Source organism: Euprymna scolopes, chromosome 27, assembly GCF_053919585.1.
Source record: "Euprymna scolopes isolate OS-2025 chromosome 27, ASM5391958v1, whole genome shotgun sequence".
Taxonomy (NCBI): domain Eukaryota; kingdom Metazoa; phylum Mollusca; class Cephalopoda; order Sepiida; family Sepiolidae; genus Euprymna; species Euprymna scolopes.
In genome coordinates this window covers 94046456-94069276 of record NC_136508.1, presented here as the reverse complement: position 1 = coordinate 94069276, position 22821 = coordinate 94046456, and the positions used below count along the sequence as shown (strand labels likewise).

The 22821-nt window shown below is 34.9% G+C and overlaps 1 protein-coding gene across 4 annotated transcripts in view; it reads left to right on the top strand.

The window, feature by feature from the left end:
* The window catches only part of LOC145249006 (BTB/POZ domain-containing protein 17-like), a 109145-nt gene extending 87881 nt beyond the window's left edge, over nucleotides 1–21264 (top strand). For all 4 annotated transcript variants that reach the window (XM_080110859.1, XM_080110862.1, XM_080110860.1 and 1 more), the window contains exons 3-4: nucleotides 18552–18903; nucleotides 19961–21264. In XM_080110859.1, coding sequence (XP_079966985.1) covers nucleotides 18552–18903; nucleotides 19961–21055 — 1447 coding nt within the window. In that variant the 3' untranslated portion in view covers nucleotides 21056–21264. The remainder of the gene's footprint in view (nucleotides 1–18551; nucleotides 18904–19960) is intronic.
* The last annotated feature ends 1557 nt before the right edge of the window (nucleotides 21265–22821 follow it).

The window sequence follows — 22821 nt, the reverse complement described above, 5'->3', positions numbered from 1 at the left end:
ATCAAGATATTTCATGCAAATACATTATGCACAAACGGCAGAACAATATCTGAGGTTTGTTATAGGCTTATTAGTTCTCAAATTCCTCGATAATCTTAGATTTCTATACTTTTTCTGCTGAGAAGTCACGGCCAAAATCGGTTAAGATCAATGGAAGTGGTAAAATATTTTCTCTCTAAAAAATTCCTCCTCCCCCTGTCACCACTTAACACCGTTTGGAGATCGTTCACAAGGAACAGTTGAGAAGAGAACACCGGTTTGGCTTCGTAGTTCTATCATGTGAAGTTATTTAAAATCACAAAACAAAGCTGCAGTGCTCTGTGGCGTAGTGGTTAGGGGTGCTGGACAATTCACATTATATTTTCACGTTCGCGCCGACCTACCATAGTGGGTTTTTTTTTTTTCCTAAACAACTGGAATGGACTTTTCTTGGTGGCCGAACTGTTAACGTTGCAGATGTTTTTTTTTTGTTTTTTTTTTTCACACTTTATTTTCCTACTTTTACTCATGACTCCGGGTTTGATCCTTCCTACTTACCTACCATAACATTTTTTAAAACTCCCCCCCCCCCGTCCCGGAAACAAACACTCGGGCAACGCCGGGTACCTCCGCTAGTATATATATATAAGAGAAAGAAAATTAAAACTGTTAGTTGAACTTTAAAAAACAATTTGCATTATTTCAGCTGTTTTGAAAACTTTCCAATCGGATTTTTGAAAACTTTCCAATCGGATTATATGCATCATCACGCTGGATTTATCTTGGAACACATTCTATCTAAAGAACTATTTTGCATTTTTGATCAACTCTAGTGGAGTTTCATTCAAGCTGAAATATTATGCGCGGTTTGTTTTTATATTAGTTTTTTACATATCCAATATTTTTTTACTTTTTTTATTTGGCAATTTATGACTACAATAAATTGTGGGTTCACTTAATGCTTTAACTAGCAAATTCTAGCATTGCTACAAATATATAATTTGCTGATTTCTTTATGTCCTCTGATGAGAAGAATAATACGAATAGCATTCTTTGAAACTCTGCGGAATAAGGACTTTGTAAATTGTTTTTTGGAGTGTTCAGTCGAACAATAAGTTTTGATTGTAAAGTTCCACTTAAAGTTTAATTTTCTTTCTCTTATAATAAGCTCTAATCTCTATTGTGTATTGAGCTTTTTTTAATTTGGTTGGGATTAAATTATTTATATATAAATACTGTTATTTATATTAGTTTGAGGTTTACCATTGTGTATATCAGGTAAACACTACATCCCTTTGTTTTCATTAATATATATATATATATATATATATATATATATATATGAGAAAGGTATTTTGGTGTCTGAAGAGTAGCTATTTTTGGAATATTTTGAAATAATATAATGTTTTAATTTGTCCAAATGGTTATGAAACAATTATAACACATAAGAAATACACCATATGATGTTCTTATTTTATATTCTGTTGTCTTGATTTTTGAAAAAAATATTATATATATTAATAAATAAAATGTATATTTAGGCAGCATTTTTTTTCTTAAGCATATTTCATTAAATAAAATAGAAGTTTTGTCTATTAATTCTGTTTTTGATCCTTTCCAATTTCCGAATAATGGTCTTCACTTCTGGCAGGAACTGGCTGATGTAATTGCCACATTTGTTGTAAGTTCAAGTACATTTCAATCCTTCTGGAATGAATGAAATAAATAAACATGTAATAAAAAAACAACTATGAATAAATATGTAAATGAAAAATATACGTTATATAAAAATATATAAAGTGTTCAAAATTAGTTCAATTAATCTATCTCTGATGATGAATCCAGATGATGTGTTGCAAACTCAGTTCTAGAAGTGTAAGCCATGTTTAGTTTCAGAACAGTTTCCGATGGTTCGTTGTTCTAAATAAGTCCTGAGAGGTGACTGGTTTGCAGTAGACAGTTCAACAGAGCAAAATATTCTTACCGTGTCAAGATGAAAAAAACATGCAAAATTGCTACAGAAAAGGTTTAATATTTATGGAGCAATTCTGGTTTCTGATTGGTTGGTAGCAGAACATGAATTAATTCGATTCGTCAGTTCCTAGCAACATTGTTTATAAATAGAATCGTCCGACAGTTTCTTTCCATTTTTTTTTTTTTTTTTTTACTTCATTTTTTTGTAAAAGGAACTTAATGTTCCGTTTAATATCTACACTAAATGTTACCGTGACATTTATTGAGTGGGTTTCTACCATCATTTCATTTTATTTCTTATTTTGCAAAGATGTAAAGAGACACTGCGGCCAGCTTTTCTTGTTCTTCGGCAGCGTTCAACATTCATTTTTTTTTTTATGAACTGAATAAACATTTTACATTAAATAAAAACACTAAAAACTTATTCACTTAGGTAGAAAAGTAACTTATCTTAACATTTTGATAATATTTATTTGTTATCTATTTGTTTTTTTTGACAATTTTTTCTGTACCACTGTGGATTGTAAAAGAAACGTGGAAAATTACATCAAATCTGTTCCAAAGGTTGCTTGAATAATGGTTGGATCATTCTACCACTCCGTAAAATAGCTCAATCATGATGCAATCTTTAATCTGTAAAGAGTCAAATATGTCCTAAGGTGGACTACTGTCCGAGAAGTGTCATTCAGACTAATCTTTTCTGCCCTGACAGAGTACAAAACTGACTTTCGAACCTAGTGGGGGATGTCTGTTCTTTTCCCTATTGCACAGAAAAGATATTGTTAATCTTTCTTTACTCTGTCATTATTTTGAAGGCAGTTGCTCGACTGAGCTCCAATCTATGGTTCTTTCAACAAGAATTCATCTAACTACAACAGCAGTAAATAATTTTTCTTTCTCTCTTCGTATACTTAAAGCTAAACAGAAGTTCCATGAGCAAAGTCTCTTTCCAAGAACTATCCTTCTGTGGAACACAATACCACAGATACAGCATGGTCGTTTTCAAGTTCAATGTTAACAAATACTCGTTGAGCTGACCTCTCAAATAATCTAATTTCTGGACAGTCTCAACCATTGTTACCAATTTTTATGTTTTTTTTTTTTTTTAACTTGTGTTCATCCTTAATGAGGCATATCATCACTTGGATGTAAAGGGCTACTGTTTAGGACCATGCCTAGGGAAGATTAGCAACATGTTGGTTTATGTTACATTTAAACTTCTGCATATCAGTGCAGGCAGTAAGAAGGAAATTCCACAGTTTAGCTGTTTGAGAGGAAAAAAATTATTAGAGTAAAAAGCTTTCTGGCATTTAGGGACCTAAACAGTGAAGGGGTGTGATTTTGTTAAGTTGTGCCTAGTTAGTACATTTAGAAAAATCTAAAGCATTTATTTACAGATAAATTGTGTGCACGGTGACTAGCAAGCCTGATCCGAATTTTAGTGGCTTATTAAGCCCCCAGGGTTTAAGACGTTTGTCTAGTAGCCACTATAACTCTAACCTTCTTCAGGTGCATTTTGTTGAACGCAGGGAATTTGTACGGAAGTTCGGAACTGAATACGATGATGATTATTTCTTTTTAATGGATGAGAATATTTGTTGAGCGGTGGGAAACAGCACCACTTTAGAAATTTTCTTTTCTGGAATAAGTATTTTAAGAAAAAATTTTCTGGAATAATTATTTTAAGAAAAAATTTTCTGGAATAATTATTTTAAGAAAAAATTTTCTGGAATAATTATTTTAAGAAAAAATTTTCTGGAATAATTATTTTAAGAAAAAATTTTCTGGAATAATTATTTTAAGAAAAAATTTTCTGGAATAATTATTTTAAGAAAAAAAAACTGATGCAAAATAAAATATATCGATGCCAATAACAGTGGAAGGTAGAAACAAAAAAAAATATTTTATAATCAAAAATCAATGCAGCAGACATATTCCTATTTAAGTCTGACTTTGAAAAGCCTGCAAGATACATGAGATGCCATTAGAGTAAAGAGCCAAATATATTGTCGGAGATATACATGATGGATGATCGAATTATCTATTATATAAATCTCACCTATCTGTTTAAATGTATGTATGTTTGTATGTCTGCCTAAAACTTTTGACACTGCCGACGGATTTTCACAAGATCGGTATCATTTTGAAGCTCGACCCTTCGGACGATAAATATTGAAAAGATGGCCAAAAACATTAATTCTTTCACCCTCAACTGGGAACTTTTCTACAGGGAGGGGTCGCTTTTTTTCATCGATATTTTCGAAAATCATTTCCTCTTTTTGATTGTCTAGCCTTAATTTAAACCTACGTCATTTCCAGTTTGGCGATGGGCACATCAGCAAAGACATCACATCTTTTTTTTTTTCACATTCTTTTCCTCTTTCGTGGTACGGGTTCAAGCCTGCCTGCCTGACACTTTTTTTTTTTTTTTTTTACACACTCCTCCAAACATCCGGGCAATGCCGGGCACCCAGGCTAGTACCATATATAAGTTGAATAGTCATCCAGAAAATCAAATTTTAAAGTGTCGACAGTTTTGTTTACTCTCAACCACACTTTTTGTTGTCTTATCGTGCTTTCTTTTTTGTGGGTCAAGGTTATCAGCTGATAAGATACTGATCAGCTTTTGATCAAAGTCTTGATTGATTTTTTTTTTATCCCTTTGAAAATGAACCTCTTATCTTGCATTATGGTTGTCGTATAGTGTCCATATTGGATCAATCTGGATTGATATTACAATGATACGAAGCAAGTTAAGTTTCAAATAATACACAGGGTTAAGATTAGGATAATATTTGTTCGCAAGATTCCTGTCTAAGGCAAAAAGAACATGGTCGTTTCAGTTTTTGAGATCTATGTATCAACGTACACTTGTGATCAAAAATTGAAGACCATGTGAAAATCTTTAAAAAGAAACCTCTTTTAAGAATAGATTTTAAACTTCTCTCATTTAGTGTTACCAACACTACAACCTGAAAGAATAGATTTTAAACTTCTCTCATTTAGTGTTACCAACTCTACAACCTGAAAGAATAGATTTTAAACTTCTCTCATTTAGTGTTACCAACTCTACAACCTGAAAGAATAGATTTTAAACTTCTCTCATTTAGTGTTACCAACACCACAACCTGAAAGAATGGGAAGAAAAAAAAGCCACATTCCAAACATTTGATTCAGAAATTTACATTTTTTATAATATGACACGACCATCTATGGCAGCACATCAAAGGCTGTAAATGACCAAGTTCTCTCTGATTCTCTCTCCTCTGATCTTGAGCACGTGGCACAATGGGGAAAGAGGTGGCTGGTTACTTTTAATGCATCTAAAACCAAGCTCCTATCTTTATATCATCAATGCTCTGATCCCCATCTGGCATCAATTGAAATGAATGGCTCTTGTCTTGGGGAGGCTCCATGTTTTGACAAGCTTCTGGGCTTGACCTTTACTCCTGATCTGAAATGGAAAACATACATCAAATCTGTTGCCAAGGTCGCTGGAAAGATGGTAGAATCCTTCTATCGATCGAGTAGATATCTCACCACTGATGCAATTCTCTATCTATATAAAAGCCAGGTATGTCCAAGGATGGAATACTGTTGCCACATCTGGGCAGGAGCTGCTAGAAAGACATTATCCTGCCTTGACAGAGTTCAAAATAGATTTTGTAGCCTTGTGGTGGATGCCCTTTTCTCTTCCCTGCAACCTCTTTCCCACAGAAGAGACGTTACGAGCCTGTCTCTGCTTTATTGTTATTTTCATGACAAGTGCTCGTCTGAACTCCACTCTATGACCCCTCCTTACCAAACTTTCACAGAAACACTCATCTAGCTTAAACCACTGTCACTAATTTCCCCCACTCTTTATCTGTGCCTAAACTTAAATGTAGATACCATGAACAAAGCTTCTTTCTTAGAACTGCACACCTGTGAAACTCTTCTGTTTGCCCTTTTCCAGCTGACTACAATTTGGTAATCTTCAAGTCCAATGTGAACAAATTCTCGAACCGTCCCCTTAAATAATCCAATTTACCAAATTTCCACTAATAACGATTACTATGATATTATCCCATTGACTACTCAATAACCCTTATCCTCAAGTGGCGACTCTTGTGTAAAAAAACAAAAACAAAAAACCAAAAAACCTTTGTAGTGTTGTTGGGAGGAGTTTAAAATCTATCCTTTAAAAAAAAAAAGGGGGTTTCTTTTTAAAGATTTTCAAGTGGTCTTAAATTTTTGATCAGGAATGTATGTATAGTCATGTTAAAAGAATGGTTGAGAGTTCTTGAGTTACTGATTTTCTTGCTTCACTTGTTCAATCAGTTACACTGCCATACTTAGAGACAAAGGTTCTGGGTTCAAATTTCACCCGGGCATAAGTATTAGGTTGTCTGGAAAGTTCTGAGCATTTTATAGGCACACAAAGAGGATAGAAATAAGACTTCTCTTTTCTTAGTAATATTTATTCAATGGAAATGGTCATGAACTGCACTTTTTGAAACTTGCAATTCTTGCACAAATGCTTTAGTTGTGATATTTTGATTTTTCATTTTTTTGTCTTCAAAACATCAATATCAAATTTTAAGCGTCTTCCACTGCGAGTGTCGTCTTCAAGACTGATGTTTCCTGTTTTGAATTTCGCAAACCACTTCTGAACATTTGATTCCTCTATAGCATTGTTACCATACCCTTCACAAATCTCTTTGGAAGTTTTAGCAACAGTTTCTCATTTTTTGAAAAACAAAACAAAAAATAAAACAAAAACATAACTACTCGAACATGAAATTTGTTGCAGTTCATTTTCTTGTAATGAGGGGGGGGGTATCTGAAAGAAAACAAATTAAAAAAATTTTTTTTGTCTGCAACGAAAAAAATATGTGCAATGCATGCTAAGTTTCATTTGTGATTTAAGTAAACAGTTTATAGGCTGTACTTTTAAAGCGCAAAAGATTTTCCGGGCAGCTTTATGTTTTACTCAAATTTTGTCCGAAAATGAGCTGCAAAAAAATTACAGAGTGTTTCTTTTGTATATTTAGAACAAATGGGTATTTTTAACAAGAGAAAAAGGTTGAAAAAGTAAGTATACAACAAATAAATGTTACTACATACTTGGATCAGTATAATTGGTGTTTTAATTTATTTTAAAGTGTTTATCTGCTTTGAAACCTGTCAAGTTTTAACTTAGAATGAAAAAAGTGGCAATCTTATTACAGCCATGTTGAGCCTTGATAATTGCTCCAAAATTAAACCAAACACTAGTAGAAACACGTTGAATAAATGTCACCAATTTTGCAAAAATGTAATGTTCTGCCAACAGTTTGTTTAATTTTCGATTTTGGGGCGATTATTGAGGCTCCAAACTATCTGTAATGAATGACACCACCATTTTTTCCCCTTTCTACAGAATATTTTCTAGTCTAATAGTTTCTTTCTTCAGACAACTTGCTTTTGGAATTCATTCCCTGTTTCCCCAACTGTACCAACTTGCAGAAATTTTAATGTACTGTGAACAAACATCTTGCTAAACAGCTCCTCTCCACTTAAGATGCCTTCTATAAGTCTGGTGCCTAATCGCAATAGCCCTTTATGTCTCAGTGGTAATATTCCTTGTTCGAGGCGAAACATGAAAAAAACCCAAAAAAAAAAAAACCATGATGACGCTGTTGGTGGATCATTAGAATACACTGACTGCCCCCCCTGCGGATAGTAAAAGTCCCTCAATGGGGCCACTGTTGACTGCGGGTGGTAGCCCGTAATGCCATAAGGATGGGATCCTGGTGGTTGAGCAAATCATGTTCAAGGTCCTAGGACATGAGATACAACATACCATTTTGGCCCTTACTTGGCCTAAAGCAGTTGGATAGGCCCGATCCAATCAATCGGTTAGTCATGACTAGCACTAAATCAGACAAACACAAGAAGAAAATATGCTCACGCTTCCCACATTAGGCAATAAACTGATTTAGTAAGTATGGCTGAAGGGTCAATCAACTTGCTGAAGAATGAATAAAACACGGCTGGAAAACTAACCTCTTTTCTAGAAATGAGGTCATTAGAAAAGATAAAGAAAAGACAGGTGCTTGAGTCCATCAGCAGGATGAGTGTACTTTCCCCTCCCAACACTTCCCACACAGAGCTCTGAAGTGGGTGGGGAACAGGAGAAATGAAAAATTTTAAATATGTAAATGTCAAATAAAAAGCTTCAAAAAAGAAAATAATTAGATCCTTCTTAGATAAGAGAAAAATCCAGGTTGTCCCTGACGATCGTAGATCTAAACAATATGATATAAATGCAGGAATGCCTCAGGGGTCTATTCTTGGACCTATGTTATTCCTAATATTCATAAATGACTTCCCTGACAAAATTGTCTCTGAGATGGGTATGTATGCTGATGACACCACGCTCTATAACAGACACGACAGGAAAACAAATGAACACATATTTAAAAAAAATTTCAAAAACACTAGAGAAGGACCTCCGATCTGTAGTAGAATGGGGACAAAAATGGATGGTCACATTCAATGCTGCCAAGACTAAACTTGTTTCCTTCAATAATTACAAGAAATCTTCCCTACCGCCAGTAGCAAAGGCCAAAGACTCTTTATCTGAAAGTACATCTTTTAAACTCCTCGGCCTAACGTTTACAGGAAACATAAGTTAGAACAATTACATTGAGAACATTGCCAGGACCGTTGCGAAGTAGATAGGTTCTCTCTACCGCGCTAGAAAGCTATTAACACCTGAAAGTATCCTATACTTCTATAAGGCCACCATTCGCCCATGTATGGAGTATTGTTGTCATATTTGGGCTGGTGCATCTGCCACTAGTGTCTCGCTCCTAGACAAGGTTCAAAAGAGAGTCGCCTATCTGATAGGTCCTGAACTGTCATCTAAGCTTCAACCTCTGTCACATCGACAAAATGTTGCATCCCTCTGCCTGTTCTACAAGTACTTTAACGGTGAATGCTCTGACAAACTGCAAGCACTTGTACCCCCTCTACGTAAAAACCCCCGACAAACCCGACAAACAGCTAAATCCCACCCCTTCACAGTAGAGATCCCTAGATGCAAGAGAGCCTTCTACTCCAGTAGTTTCTTCCTAATAACAGCTAGACTGGAATTCCCTTCCAGGTCCCTGCTTCCCCGACTGTACTGACATGCAGAAGTTCAAGTGCAACGTGAACCAACATCTTGCTGCCCAACTTCCTACACAGTATCCCTGATACTTATGTCCCTGATAGTAGCCCCCTACAGCAATGTGCCTTGTTTGGGGTGAAAATGTAAAAAAAAAAAAAAAAAAAAGTTTCAGATAAACCTAAGTTCAGATTCAGAAACAGAATCCAAAAACTGAAATCTAAATCAAAAGCTTCTTATTTTATGATCCTGGATATGACCTTAAACTATATCCGATGGTGAGGCCCCAGCTTGCGGGCATTGGGGAGTGTGGAGCCACCCCTTAATTGCCATTGCTCCCAGGTCCACTCTGACCCAGAATGGTAGTCCATGTTAGGGTTCCAACTTTGGGTTGAATAGAAACCGATTTAAAAAATATATATATATATATATATATATATATATATATATATATATTTCTATTAAAAAATTTTTCTTCAAAATCACTGGATTCGACATTAAAAAACCTGGAAAGGGTTGATATGTCGTAAAACAAAAACAACAAATTTTTATTTTATAATTATAGAAGCAACCAAAGGAGAACCGATAACAAAAGTGTCTCCTTTCAAAATAGAGAAAATATTTTCAAACATCAAACCTAAAATGGTCAAGAAACTGAATAATGCCACACTACTAGTGGAAGTAAAAAGCCAAAAACATACAATAGAAATCTTCAAATGGAGACTCTCAATAACCAAAAAGTAAAAATCTACTCCCACAAAATGCTGGATACCAGTAAAGGAGTGATCAGGAGTTCAGAATTATCCCTGTGCTCCTTGGAAGAAATCAAGACTAACTTGAGAAACCAAAATGTTATTGATGTAAAAAAAATTAAAAGATATGGTGATACTAGAAACTCCTACATCCTAACTTTTAACACCCACTAAATCCCAAGTAACATCAAAATAGGGTATGAAAAAATAAACATCGAACTGTACATACTAAGCCCACTCAGATGCTACAGCTGCCAAAGGTACGGACACCATTGAGACCCGTGCATACGTTCTCCAGTATGCATGAGGTGTAGAGAAAACAAGATTTATACAGATTGCCAAAAAGAGCTAAAATGTATCAACTGCCGGAAACTAAAAAAAAAATGCGACAAATGGAAGAAAGAAAAAGAAATTACTAAAATAAAATATACAAAAAATAGAACCTTTTAAGAAGCTCGTAACCTAGCCAAAAAAAAACAAAAAAACATACAACATACCACTGGCCTAAATAACCAAACAACAAAAACAAATTTAGACATCAAACCTAAAGATGTTATGAAATTACTCGATATAATAAGGGAACTAATGGAAGAGTTCCAAAAAACTATAAAACAAATCAACATTGAAAAGAAAGATTACAAAATTACCAATTCAAAAGACCCATAAACCCCAAAGTGCTACAACATCCACAGAAACAACCCCTCCTACTAAAAACAAAACAAAACAAAAAAACAGACACCAAAAAGCGCCCATGAAGGAAAAGGAAATAAACCACCAACCAAAAAAGAAGTTAAAATCAAAATAAAGGATTTTCTATCTGATAGAGGTTTTAATGTAAGAATCAGACCAGACACAAAAATACAAGAAGAAGGAGTCTCACAAGGATGTATTTGATCAGTCATGCTCTTCAATATAAAAATCAATTTGTGTGTGTCACCATTAACTAGCACCACGCCAAATAAGTGAGGAGGGTCAAGGAGGATGGAAAGACTGAGGAGAGAAAGCACTAGCCAGACTTCCGCTGGATGAGTGCAAAGAGGACTGAGACCTTGGGGATGCTTATTGCCTCCCAAATAACAAGGAAGACCAATGGTCACTGCCAATGAGAAATCAGTGGTAAGTGGCTGTTACTATAACACATTCTTTTGCCAAGGTTATCGAAAAAATAGAGAGTACTGGAAATCTAAGGAAACTTGTTGTTGCTCAGATTCCAGAGAACACCATAGGTTTTTCTAAACAATGAGATAAATGGCTGATCTTGTAATCTGCCATTGATCAAAAAAATATTCAGACCTCAAAGCGCCTACAAATGTGCATAAACAAACTAACACAATGGATCACAGAAAATGGCTTAAAAGAAGTTATGAGAAACCAAGAAGTCTCGGTATGCACAACAGAAGAAATCAAAACCGAACTGAAAAGTCAAGGAGTCACAGATGTTAAAAGAATCATAATCAGGAAAGCTGGAGAGGTCATATACACAAACACCTATATATGAACATTTAACTCTTCCCAAATATCAGAGACAATCAATATAGGTTATGAAAGACTGCCTAGAAAATCACCCCTCTCGCTCAAAAAATTGCAAAATATATAAGCGAAAGAAATCCTGACCATCAAATACCAAAAAAAAAAGCTTCCAAGAAGCCCGTAAAGAAATAACAAATTACACCAAAAAGCATATATGCAACAATGGATCACAGAAAATGGCTTTAAATTTTCAACAACCAAAACTAAATGTGTCCATTTCTGTAATCATAGGAAAATGCACAATGATCCTACTTTCAACCTAAAAGGAACAAAAATCGAAATAGCCGACCAACATAAATTTCTGGGACTTATTTTTGATAAAAAACTCTCCTTCATCCCTCACTTAAAATATTTAAAAACAAAAATGTTTCAAAACTCTACAACTATTAAAAGTTATAGCAAATACTGAGTAGGGATCAGACTGTTCATCACTCTTAAAATTATATAGAACCCTGATAAGAGCCAAACTAGATTATGGAAACTTTATATATTATTTATATATGGTTTAACCAGAAAAAGTTATCTTATAACTCTGGACCCCATCCATCTCACAGGATTAAGACTTACCTGACTTTCAAAATCTCCCTGATATAAAGCTTATATGCTGAAGCCTATGAACCCCCACTAAAACTGAGACGTGAAAAACTAGGCTTGCAATATTATCTAAAACTCAAATCAACCCCCTCCCCCAAATTCTGCCTATCAGTACACTTTCAATCCCAACTACACACATCTTTAAAATAAATAAATAAACCCTTTGGTCTATACATGGAAGAAATGATAAAACCACTTACTTACAACTCAATAGATTAAACCAGCATTCACAAGGAAAATTTCACAGCACTCCCACCCTGGCTGTTAAATCAACCTAAAGTCATACTAGACTTGACAATATATATTAAATCCAATACTCACCCCTCAAACTATTAAGAAAAACTAAACAACATTCTGGATTCTTACCCAAATTGGACAAAACAAAGTGGGATGTGCTCCTAATTTCAGAAAACACTATTCACCTGAAAAGGTTACCGAATAACTCCTCAATCTATAGTACAGAAATTACAGCCATAAACTTTGCTCTAGATATTATCACCAACCAAAACTCCGAGAAATTCATAATATTTGTAGACTCATTATCAGTACTTGAATCATTAAAAAATAAAAAAATAAACAATCCCTTATTAATCAAACTGTTACAAAGGATCCATTCTATCATGCAACACAAAAATTTCTTCTTCTGTTGGATTCCTAGTCACTATGGTTTCTGTGGAAATGAAAAAGCTAAGATGGCAGCCAAAAATTCTCTAAAACTCCAAATAAGCAACATAAAGGTCCCATGCACGGACTACAAACCTTCAATAAACAATGTTATTACAAAGAAATGGCAAGAAAATTGGAACAAAAAACAAAAATCTTTTCCAAATCATGCCTATACGAAGTTACTCCCCTTTGTTTATATAAACGAGTGTTTATGCATAATCGCTCTCTTCGGGTCAGGTCATGTAAATAAAAGCAGACACTTCTATTCTCAGTATGTATGTGTGTGTAAAGCTAAAACATGATGTGTGTGAATTGATTTATCTTTTTGTTAAACATTGATATGACTTCCATGCACGGAGTACAAACTTTCAATAAACAATTTTATTACAAAGAAATGGTAAGAAAACTGGAACAATTGCCAAAACAACAAATTTTTCCATGCCTATATTTAAAAAAAAACAAACCCTACTAGCTCTCAGAAAATCATGTAATGAAGTAATCTTATCACATATTCGGATAGGACACACATACATAACTGACTCCGACATACTAAAAAGTGAAGAACCTTGCAACTGTATACCATGTTACGAAACTTATATGGTGAAACATTTTTTTACTTGACTGCTATGACCTCACGTAAAGGTGCCAACACTTTTACAAAGCCACAAACTTAAAAGAACGTTTTGACAAAGAAAACCCTAAAACCGTTCTAAATTTCCTAAAAAAAAGCAAATCTTTACTATAAAATATAAATGCCATCAAATAACAAACTATATGAAAACATTACCCAAATATATCCAGTGAAAATCAACTCCGAAAGCATCTAAAAATTAAAATTTTATATACAGCATTAAATGACCCAAAGAAGGCCGATATGTTGGTTAAACAAACAAATCATGAACTTGAAGGTATCTTCTTGTATGCATCTCTTTTTATCCTGATGATTGAACCCTAACAATGAAACTAGTATCGTTTTCGATTGCATCCAATTAAGTCAAAACCTATGAAGATTTAATTAATTGTCCATCCACAAACCCATCATGTGTTTCCAGTTTTTTTTAAATCTCTCCTGCTAACCAATGATTGATTGACTTGCAATCAATTTACGATGCAATAAAAAAAAGTATTTTTGACAGATGCTTTATTTAATCGATTCCTGCCAATTTGCTCCGATTGCTACCAGTAAGACAATTCATGTGCTTATGGTTGGGATAATTTAAAAAAAAATTCCTTATCAAACGAAATAGTTTTCTCCCCCCCCCCGCCTTCTTTTTCTTTTCGTCATTCCTTTCTATTTTTCTTTGTCCTTTCCTTTTGCTTTCCCCCTCCCACTATTTTCCCTTTTCTTTTGCCCCCTCCATTTTTCCCTATTTCCTCTCCATTTTTCCCCTTTCTTTTCCCTCCCTCCATTTTTCCCCTTTCTTCCCCCTCTCCGTTTTTCCTCTTTTCCCCCTCCATTCCCCCCTTCATTTTTCCCTTTTCTTCCACCATCCATTTTTCCCCATTCCCTTTATATTTCTCCCTTTATTTTCCATCTTCCTTTCCCCAATTCCCCCCTCCACCCCCTTTTTCCGTTTTTTTTCCCCTCCCCTCCATTTTTTCCGGTTTTCTTTTTCCCCTCCCCTCCATTTTTTCCGGTCTTCTTTTTCCCCTCCCCTCCATTTTTTCCGGTCTTCTTTTTCCCCTCCCCTCCATTTTTTTCCGGTTTTCTTTTTCCCCTCCCCTCCATTTTTTTCCGGTTTTCTTTTTCCCCTCCCCTCCATTTTTTTCCGATCTTCTTTTTCCCCTCCATTTTTTTCCGGTTTTCTTTTTCCCCTCCCCTTCATTTTTTTTCCGGTCTTCTTTTTCCCCTCCCCCTCCATTTTCTCTTTTTCCTTGTCTCCCCCCTACATTTTCCCCCTTTTCTTCCCCCCTCCATTTTTCTCCTTTCCTTCCTATATTTTTTCCCTTTATTTTCCACCTTCCTGTCCCTATTTTTTATTTTGCTTTCTTTTTCTTTTTGCTTTTTCCCTTTTCTTCCTTCCTTTTCCCTTTTCTTCCTTTTTCTATTTCTTTTCTCTTACTTTTCATTCTTGTTTTTACCCTGTAGACAGGGTCTTAAATTCTCTGACCGCTATCTTATGCAGAGAGGTACCCACCCTCTGGAAACGGGGCCGCTTGTGAGCCCTGGGTGGCAACCGATGATGCTTTAGGATGGGATCATGGTGACTGTGCCATTCTACCACTTCAGTCCTTACTTCGGCTAGGCAGAAGGTCGAAGAAGCCCGATTTGATCAATTAGCTGGTCACATCATGCCGTACTGAAAAAGTTGAATATTGAATGTAGCAGCAAGTCTTGGGGACATAACCAGAAAGAACACTTGAAAATAAGTCGTACATCGTCCACTATGTAATTAAAAGGCATTAAAAAAACTGATACACACCTGTTTTTTTGGCGGTCCCATGCAAACAAAAAGAAAAGAAAAAAAAATGGCTGCCTTTCCGGTTTTATGCTAATTCAACTGAGCGCTTTATGCCAATGAGATGCTACTGATTGTAATATAAATAGCTGATTTTTATAGACTCCGCGATTTAGGATTTAGTGACAGAAGGAGCGAGTCTTGTGAACAGAGAGTTGTGTTTTTGCAGTTGGAAGAAATTAGCAGAGTGGTGGGAACGTTTTTGTTTTTAAATTTTTTTTTATTTTGGACATCAAAGCCAGGAGGAATTTACACACTATAACTATGCAAGTTCTACAGCTATGTACCAAGAAAACTGAGCTATTAAACCTGACCTAGTGACATGGGACACGGAGAAAGAAGCAACCTTAATAGAAGTTAGTGTCTGCAATGATGTTGGGCTGAGGGCTGAGAGGAAGAAGATACCGAAATACCAAAGTCTTATGTCTGATATGAAAAGAAACTGGAATCTCTCTTCCCATGCTCCCCATCCCCACCCAACTTTGTCTCCCTCCTCGTTCCCTCTTCCCGCCTTTTTTAGTGAGTGACATCATCCAGTGTGAAGATAAACATCACAGAACTTTAGTATACAAGTGTTTGCTTTTTTTTTTTCTTAGATCAAGTAGTTTGATTTGATCAGCAGAAGATTCTGATTGGTTAGAATCTCCTTAAGTCTTTAAATCTGATTGGTTAGAATCTCCTTAAGTCTTTAAATCTGATTGGTTAGAATCTCCTTAAGTCTTTAAATCTGATTGGTTAGAATCTCCTTAAGTCTTTAAATCTGATTGGTAAGAATCTCCTTAAGTCTTTAAATCTGATTGGTTAGAATCTCCTTAAGTCTTTAAATCTGATTGGTTAGAATCTCCTTAAGTCTTTAAATCTGATTGGTTAGAATCTCCTTAAGTCTTTAAATCTGATTGGTTAGAATCTCCTTAAGTCTTTAAATCTGATTGGTTAGAATCTCCTTAAGTCTTTAAATCTGATTGGTTAGAATCTCCTTAAGTCTTTAAATCTGATTGGTTAGAATCTCCTTTAGTCTTTATATCTGATTGGTTAGAATCTCCTTAAGTCTTTAAATCTGATTGGTTAGAATCTCCTTAAGTCTTTAAATCTGATTGGTTAGAATCTCCTTAAGTCTTTAAATCTGATTGGTTAGAATCTCCTTAAGTCTTTAAATCTGATTGGTTAGAATCTCCTTAAGTCTTTCAATATGATTGGTTAGAATCTCCTTAAGTCTTTCAATATGATTGGTTAGAATCTCCTTAAGTCAGTTTCCACTGAAAGATTTCACTTTAATTTATCCCTTTCAAAAATTTGAATTATTCGTATTCAAATACTGTTCTCATGAATCTGTAAAGAATTTCGAAAAAAACCCTTTTATTTAATCCATGGATGGATAACATGTTTCATCAACATGACTGGATAGAAATCTTAAGTAATTGTATTCTTAGTATCGTCTGCACTGAAGATTGAACATTTAGATGACTGCCACTTAGAACTAAATTTACTTAGTACTTTATCCATTACGCCATGGATCCTTGCATGCTACCCCATGGATTAAATAAAGTGTTCCATTCAAAATACTGTCCAGATTTCTGAATCTGACAGAAAAATTTCCAAGTTTGATACCTGAAGAAGCTCGTAGGTTGCATCGGATTACAGAAACACTCGAGATATTCATTCTCCTCCTTGCTACATACTTCTTTCTCACAGAACGGAACCAGCAAGTCTATCTCTGCTCTATCCTTATTTTCTCATGGCAGATGCTCGACTGAGCTTCAATCTGATTCCCCCTCCCCTCTCTGTTAAACATTCATGACAAACACTCGACTAACTACAAACACTATCAACAATTTCTCTAACTTTCTGTCTGTGCCTAAAACTAAATGCAAATTCCACGACTAAAGCTTCTTTCCTAAAGCTGCCATCTATAGAACACAATACTGTGGAGCTGCTTCTCAGCTGAATATAACATGGTCATTTTCAAGTTCAATGGAAACAAATCCTTGTTGAGCCGTCCTCTTAAATAATTAACCCTTATCATTGAGTGACATCTAGGCCTTGATAAGTAGTGATTCAGTTTATATATATATCTATATCTATATATATATATACATATATATTATCTATAATATAAAGCTGAATGTCTGTGTGTGTGTCTGATCACGAATATGCTCCTATATGGTTGACTATTTTAAAAAACTGATCACATATGATAGAAGATGTATCGAGACACAGGAATGAGTATGTTTGATCTGGCAGAACGGTGGTTCAATAAAATTGTGGGGTCTGCGTTCGCGCCTGGTCCACAAAGTATGGAAATAAAAAATTTAAAAAAAACGTTTACAAGTGTTTTTGATATAGATGTACATGAGAATACTTTGATAAGTATGTTTTAATATAGATAGTGATGGTATAATAAAATTGTGGGGTCTGCGTTCGCGCCTGGCCTCGATAGAAACGAAATAGGCATAAACTTTAATAAAGACTTTTCATATCTATCTGCGTAAGTATACTTTGATAATTATGTTTCAGTTTGAAGAAATATGGTATAATAAAATTATGGGGTGTTCGTTCGCACCTGACCTCCATAGAATGGAAATATGTCACAAAGTTTAACACGGTTTTTTAATATAGATCCACAGAATATTGTGATAAGTGTTTCAGTGTGAACAGGTATGGTATAATAAATTATGGGGTTTATCTATTTTATTTTTACTTTCATCATATTTTGCTTTGGTTTTGATACCCCTAAATTCGAAGCTATCTCTTTACAACCCTTCCTTTTCATAACCTATCATACTTTCATAAATCAAAGTCCATTTTCTGTAGGCTGTTTTTGAACCCAGTCAACGACGTGTACTTTTGCTAGTATATATATATATGTGTATATATATATATATATATATATATATATATATATATATATATATATACTAGCAAAGGTATCCAGCGTTGCCTGGTATTAAACATAACATTAAATTCCTTTTAAAAAATATAGTAAAAAAAAAAATGGAAAGAAACTGAGACATGTGCATGCAAGTATTATGTTTTTTCTAAACAGTTCACTTCTTGTAAGTAACAAAAAAAAAAATTACTCAAGCTGAGATTGAGACCAAAACCTTAAGACAGTTAATAACCATTAGGCCAGCTTGCTACAATCTTTAAAAAGTGTTTTCAAACCTACTTATTCTTAACATAAGGAAGCTGCCATGTGACTGATTCATAAATGCGGTCATGAAACAGTTGACAAACAGATAAAAATTTGATGACTTCTGTACCAATTTTTAAATTTTGACCCCTTAGCAGACCCCCCCCCTCCCCCCTTTTTTTTTTTTTTTAGTTCAGATGAAAATCGATTAAAAAGTTTTCCCTATGTCTGAATACCTATATATCAATCCTCATCTCCAAAATTCAGAAATATAATTTAAAAACTTCAAAATGATCCATTTTTTTCTTTAATTCATAATTTTTTTTTTCTTGCAGATCCAACATGGCTTCTCCACCACGTTTTGCTCCACTTGAACTGGGGAACAGTCAGCAGAATACGAAACCTGATCCTTCCAATGAGGTCCCTCCTGGTACGGACAGTTTTATGGAAGTGTTGACCCCAACAACTTTTTCGCTCGCCTTGGAAAGTTCCATAGGAATTGACTGCTTTGGAAATGAGCGGCACGCCCTTGTCAGCCTGGCAAAGTATTTTAACAATCAGCGTCTAAGTGACATCACGTTGGTGGTCGGCAAAAAGAAATACTTTTCGCACAAGCTCATCCTTGTCAAATCAAGTGATGTATTCGAACGGATGTTTAGTTCTGATTGGGACCAACCGGAAAGAAAAGTAAGCAACTTTAACGTTTTCTTTCTTTTTGTTCCCCCCCCTTTCTCTTTTATTTAGTTTCCCTTTCTCTTTTTTCTTTTCTTTTCTCGTTTCTTTTTAATTTTCTCTTTTCCTCTTTTTTCCTTTCATTTTTTATCTCCTTTTCTTTTTCCTTTATTTTCTTTTTTTGCAATTCTATTTTTCATTTTTTTTCTATTTTTCCCTTTTCTTTTTGCTTTTTAGTTTTCCATTTTGTTTTGTTTTTTCCATTTTTTTTATGTTTATCTATTTTTTCATTTGTTTTTTCCATTTTTTCATTTGTTTTTTTTTTCTATTTTGATTTTTTTTTTAATTTGTTTATCTTTCTTTTTTTCTACTTTTCCATTTCTTTTTTCCATTTTGTTTTTCTTCTGTTTTCTTTTTTTCCATTTTCTGTTTTCCTCTTTTTGTGAAGTTACATCATTAGTTTTCAGCTTGAACTGAAGAAAATATTCTTATCTTGATTTTTTTTACATATTTTATTTTGATTAGTTAGTTTGTTGTTCTTTTCTCTTTTTCTAAAACCAAACTGACTATATATTATATTATATATATTATCCACGACTGGAAATCCTAAAGTCCTGGTCTTTGTCTTAGTGTAGCTAACTACCCATCCTATTCTGATCGTCTTTTTTTTTTTTTTTTTTGCGAATCATTTCTTCTATTGCCTTTTTTTTTTTAAATTTTTTTTTTTACTTCCAATAACCCTTCCCTTCCTAGTAAATCACCTAATGATCCCCGGGGCGCATATTTAAAATTAAAATTTTTTTATTTTTATTTATTTACATATTTTATTTTGATAAACTAATTTGTTCATTTTTTTTTTTTTTTTTTTTTTTTTTTTTGTGCGAGTCATTTCTTCTATTGCCTTTTTTTAATTTTTTTTTTTTTTTTTACTTCCAATAACCCTTCCCTTCCTAGTAAATCACCTAATGATCCCCGGGGCGCATATTTAAAATTAAATTTTTTTTTTTTTTTTTATTTATTTACATATTTTATTTTGATAAACTAATTTGTTCATTTATTTTTTTTTTCTCAGGAGATTGAGTTGCAAGAAGACAACATGTGTGCAGCAGTTTTCCCCCGTTTCCTCAAGTTCCTCTACAGTTGCCACGTACGACTAAATATTGGTAACACCCTTTCTATGCTGATTCTTTCGGATAAATACAACGTTGAAGACTTACGTAATGTCTGCATAAATTTTGCCTGCACTTGCATCATTCCACGACTCCAACTAAAAGACGTCTTCCACATCTGGTTCCAGTATGGCACCAAATGTTACCACCAAAAACTGGTGCACGCCTGCGTGCAAGCTTTGGCAGAAAAGATGGATGACATCATGATGTCAGTTGAATGGGAACAGGAATGGCTCAATCTTGAAATGGACCAGCTCATCGAGTTTCTTAAGAGCTCCGAACTGGCAATTAAGGACGAACATGAACTATGGGAAGCAGTCTTGAAATGGTTGTTGTCGCCAGAACATCCGCAACGCTCAGAAAACCTTCGCAAAAACGTCCAGGATTTGATTTGTTACATTCGTTTTCCAATGATGACACCTGACCAGCTCTGTCAGGTTGAAACCAACAAAGTCGTGCAAGAAATGCCGGATCTTTTCCAGCCGCATTTCATGCAGGCTTACAAGTACCTTGCCCTCCCACTGACCAGCAGGGCCATGATCAAGGAATTTACGTCTGCTAGTTTCTTGTTGCGCAAATACACTGACCTTCGCTGGGACAAACGGCTCGTCATCCAACGATATGCAGATTGTCAGAAGTGCGCTGAGGTCAGTTTTCGATTCTCTACACGGGCATCTACATTTCCTGCGCAGACTTGGGAGTGGGAGCTCAAGGTACACCCCAAAGGATTTACGTCCACATGTGATGATTTCCGAGCTGTGCTCTATTCTCATCTTATTCTCGATCAACCACGGCCGGTCGAGTACTTGCTCTCTCTCGTAGACCGAGAGAAGATTTTGCATTCCGTCAGCGGCAAGAAGAATTTCTCCAAGACCCGATATACAACCGACACCGAAATCGATAAGAAAGTTTCTCTTAGTGATTTGTACCAGGCAAATTCACCGCTGCTTGTTGGTGAAAGCCTCGTTCTGCAAATCGTACTCCGACCAGTCGGGTAGAGGATGAAGATCGGTATCAATTGTAACATTACGTTTTTGGAAATTTCTATTTCAAAGAATGATACTTTTTTTTTTGTGGATGTAACCAATGCTTACCCCAGTCTCTAAAATTTTCTTTTTCTTTTTCTTAAATTTCTTCAGCAAAAACTTAATTGGCGCCAAATTTTCAGATTAAACAAAAGAAATTAAAAAAAAAAAAAAGAAAAAAACTAAATTCTTACAGAGTTGACACCTTGTAATCATTTTGGACCGAAAAAGTTATTTAAATATTAACACTTTAATCAACTCAAAATTCCACCTTGTTTTCTAGGACGTCGCCATGCATGTGTGTTGTAGTGTGTTCCAATCCAGAATGACTCCTTTTGGGAAGTTGGTTTTTTTTCCCCCCACATTAAAAAATTAACCTGGTGTTTAACTCTGCCTTTGTGGCAAGAGAAGTAAATAGACATCCTTCCCACATTTACATCCAATTCATTAAATTAACAATAAAATCTTAGTAGATGAATGATTTATTGGTCATGATCATCCAATGGTTGCAAGGTCAAAAAGGGTTTTGAGAGAGAGAGAGAGAGAGAGAGAGAGAGAGACTTTAATTATTTTGAAGTGCATAGCTTAATTAAGCTGGTGTGTGACCAAACCATTTTTAATATATATCATCTCAACCGAGGTTTCCATAATGACCAGAAACACCGTCAGAACAAGTGATATCATATTTGCTTGCTTCATTGGCTTTTGACTTCCATGATTCTGAAGAGACAATTCCTTAATCCGTTTGTTACCCCTGTCTGGAACATTTCCAGTATTTCAGCTAATATTAATAATAATAAACATTATTTACCTTATTGCCAGCATGTTAGACACATGGTCAGATATGGCTTCGAGAAGCCAGTACACTGGGATAAACACATTTGGGCTTATAAAAATGCCTGAGCAGCTCTGTTAACATTTCCTGGTAAGGGCACCTCAGGTGATTAACACTAAACTAACCTTAGAGAAACAGTAAAACCTGGGAGGTTAGATCTCCAAGTACTGAATAGAATTATACTCCAGTCCGACAACAACAAATCCACTGTCGGATGTCGTAATTTTATGACATGTACTGTCAGATGTCGTAATTTTATGACATGTACTGTCGGATGTCGTAATTTTATGACATGTACTGTCGGATGTCGTAATTTTATGACATGTACTGTCGGATGTCGTAATTTTATGACATGTACTGTCAGATGTCGTAATTTTATGACATGTACTGTCAGATGTAATTTTATGACATGTACTGTCTCAGGTGTTGTAATTTTATGATGTATACTGTCGACTGTTGTAATTCTCTGATATATACTGTCAGATGTCGTAATTTTTAACTAATGATTCATCACGTATTAAGGCCAAAATCCACTTGAGGATAAGAATTAAAGAGGTGGATGGATTGATAATTGAGTGATGATGAATATCTGCCCCATCAATGCGATGTTGATCACTGTGCTTGTTTTACCCGTACTTCAACGAAGGATGCTCTTACAAACCTGTAGTATTTGTATCTCCTTGACATAAACAATCCCGACTAATCCAACGGACAGCAAAATCTTGGTCCTTCACCATAGAGGTCTCGTCTACTCTAACAGTTTAAGGGGAAAAACCTGTTAGACTTTTTAATTCCCTCCTTATTTCCTGCTTTCCTAACTAATTTACAGTCAGATTCCTGCATGCTAGTAATGTGAATGCAATGCTTAACTCTCTATGTAGTGCCTCTGGTTCTATATATATAT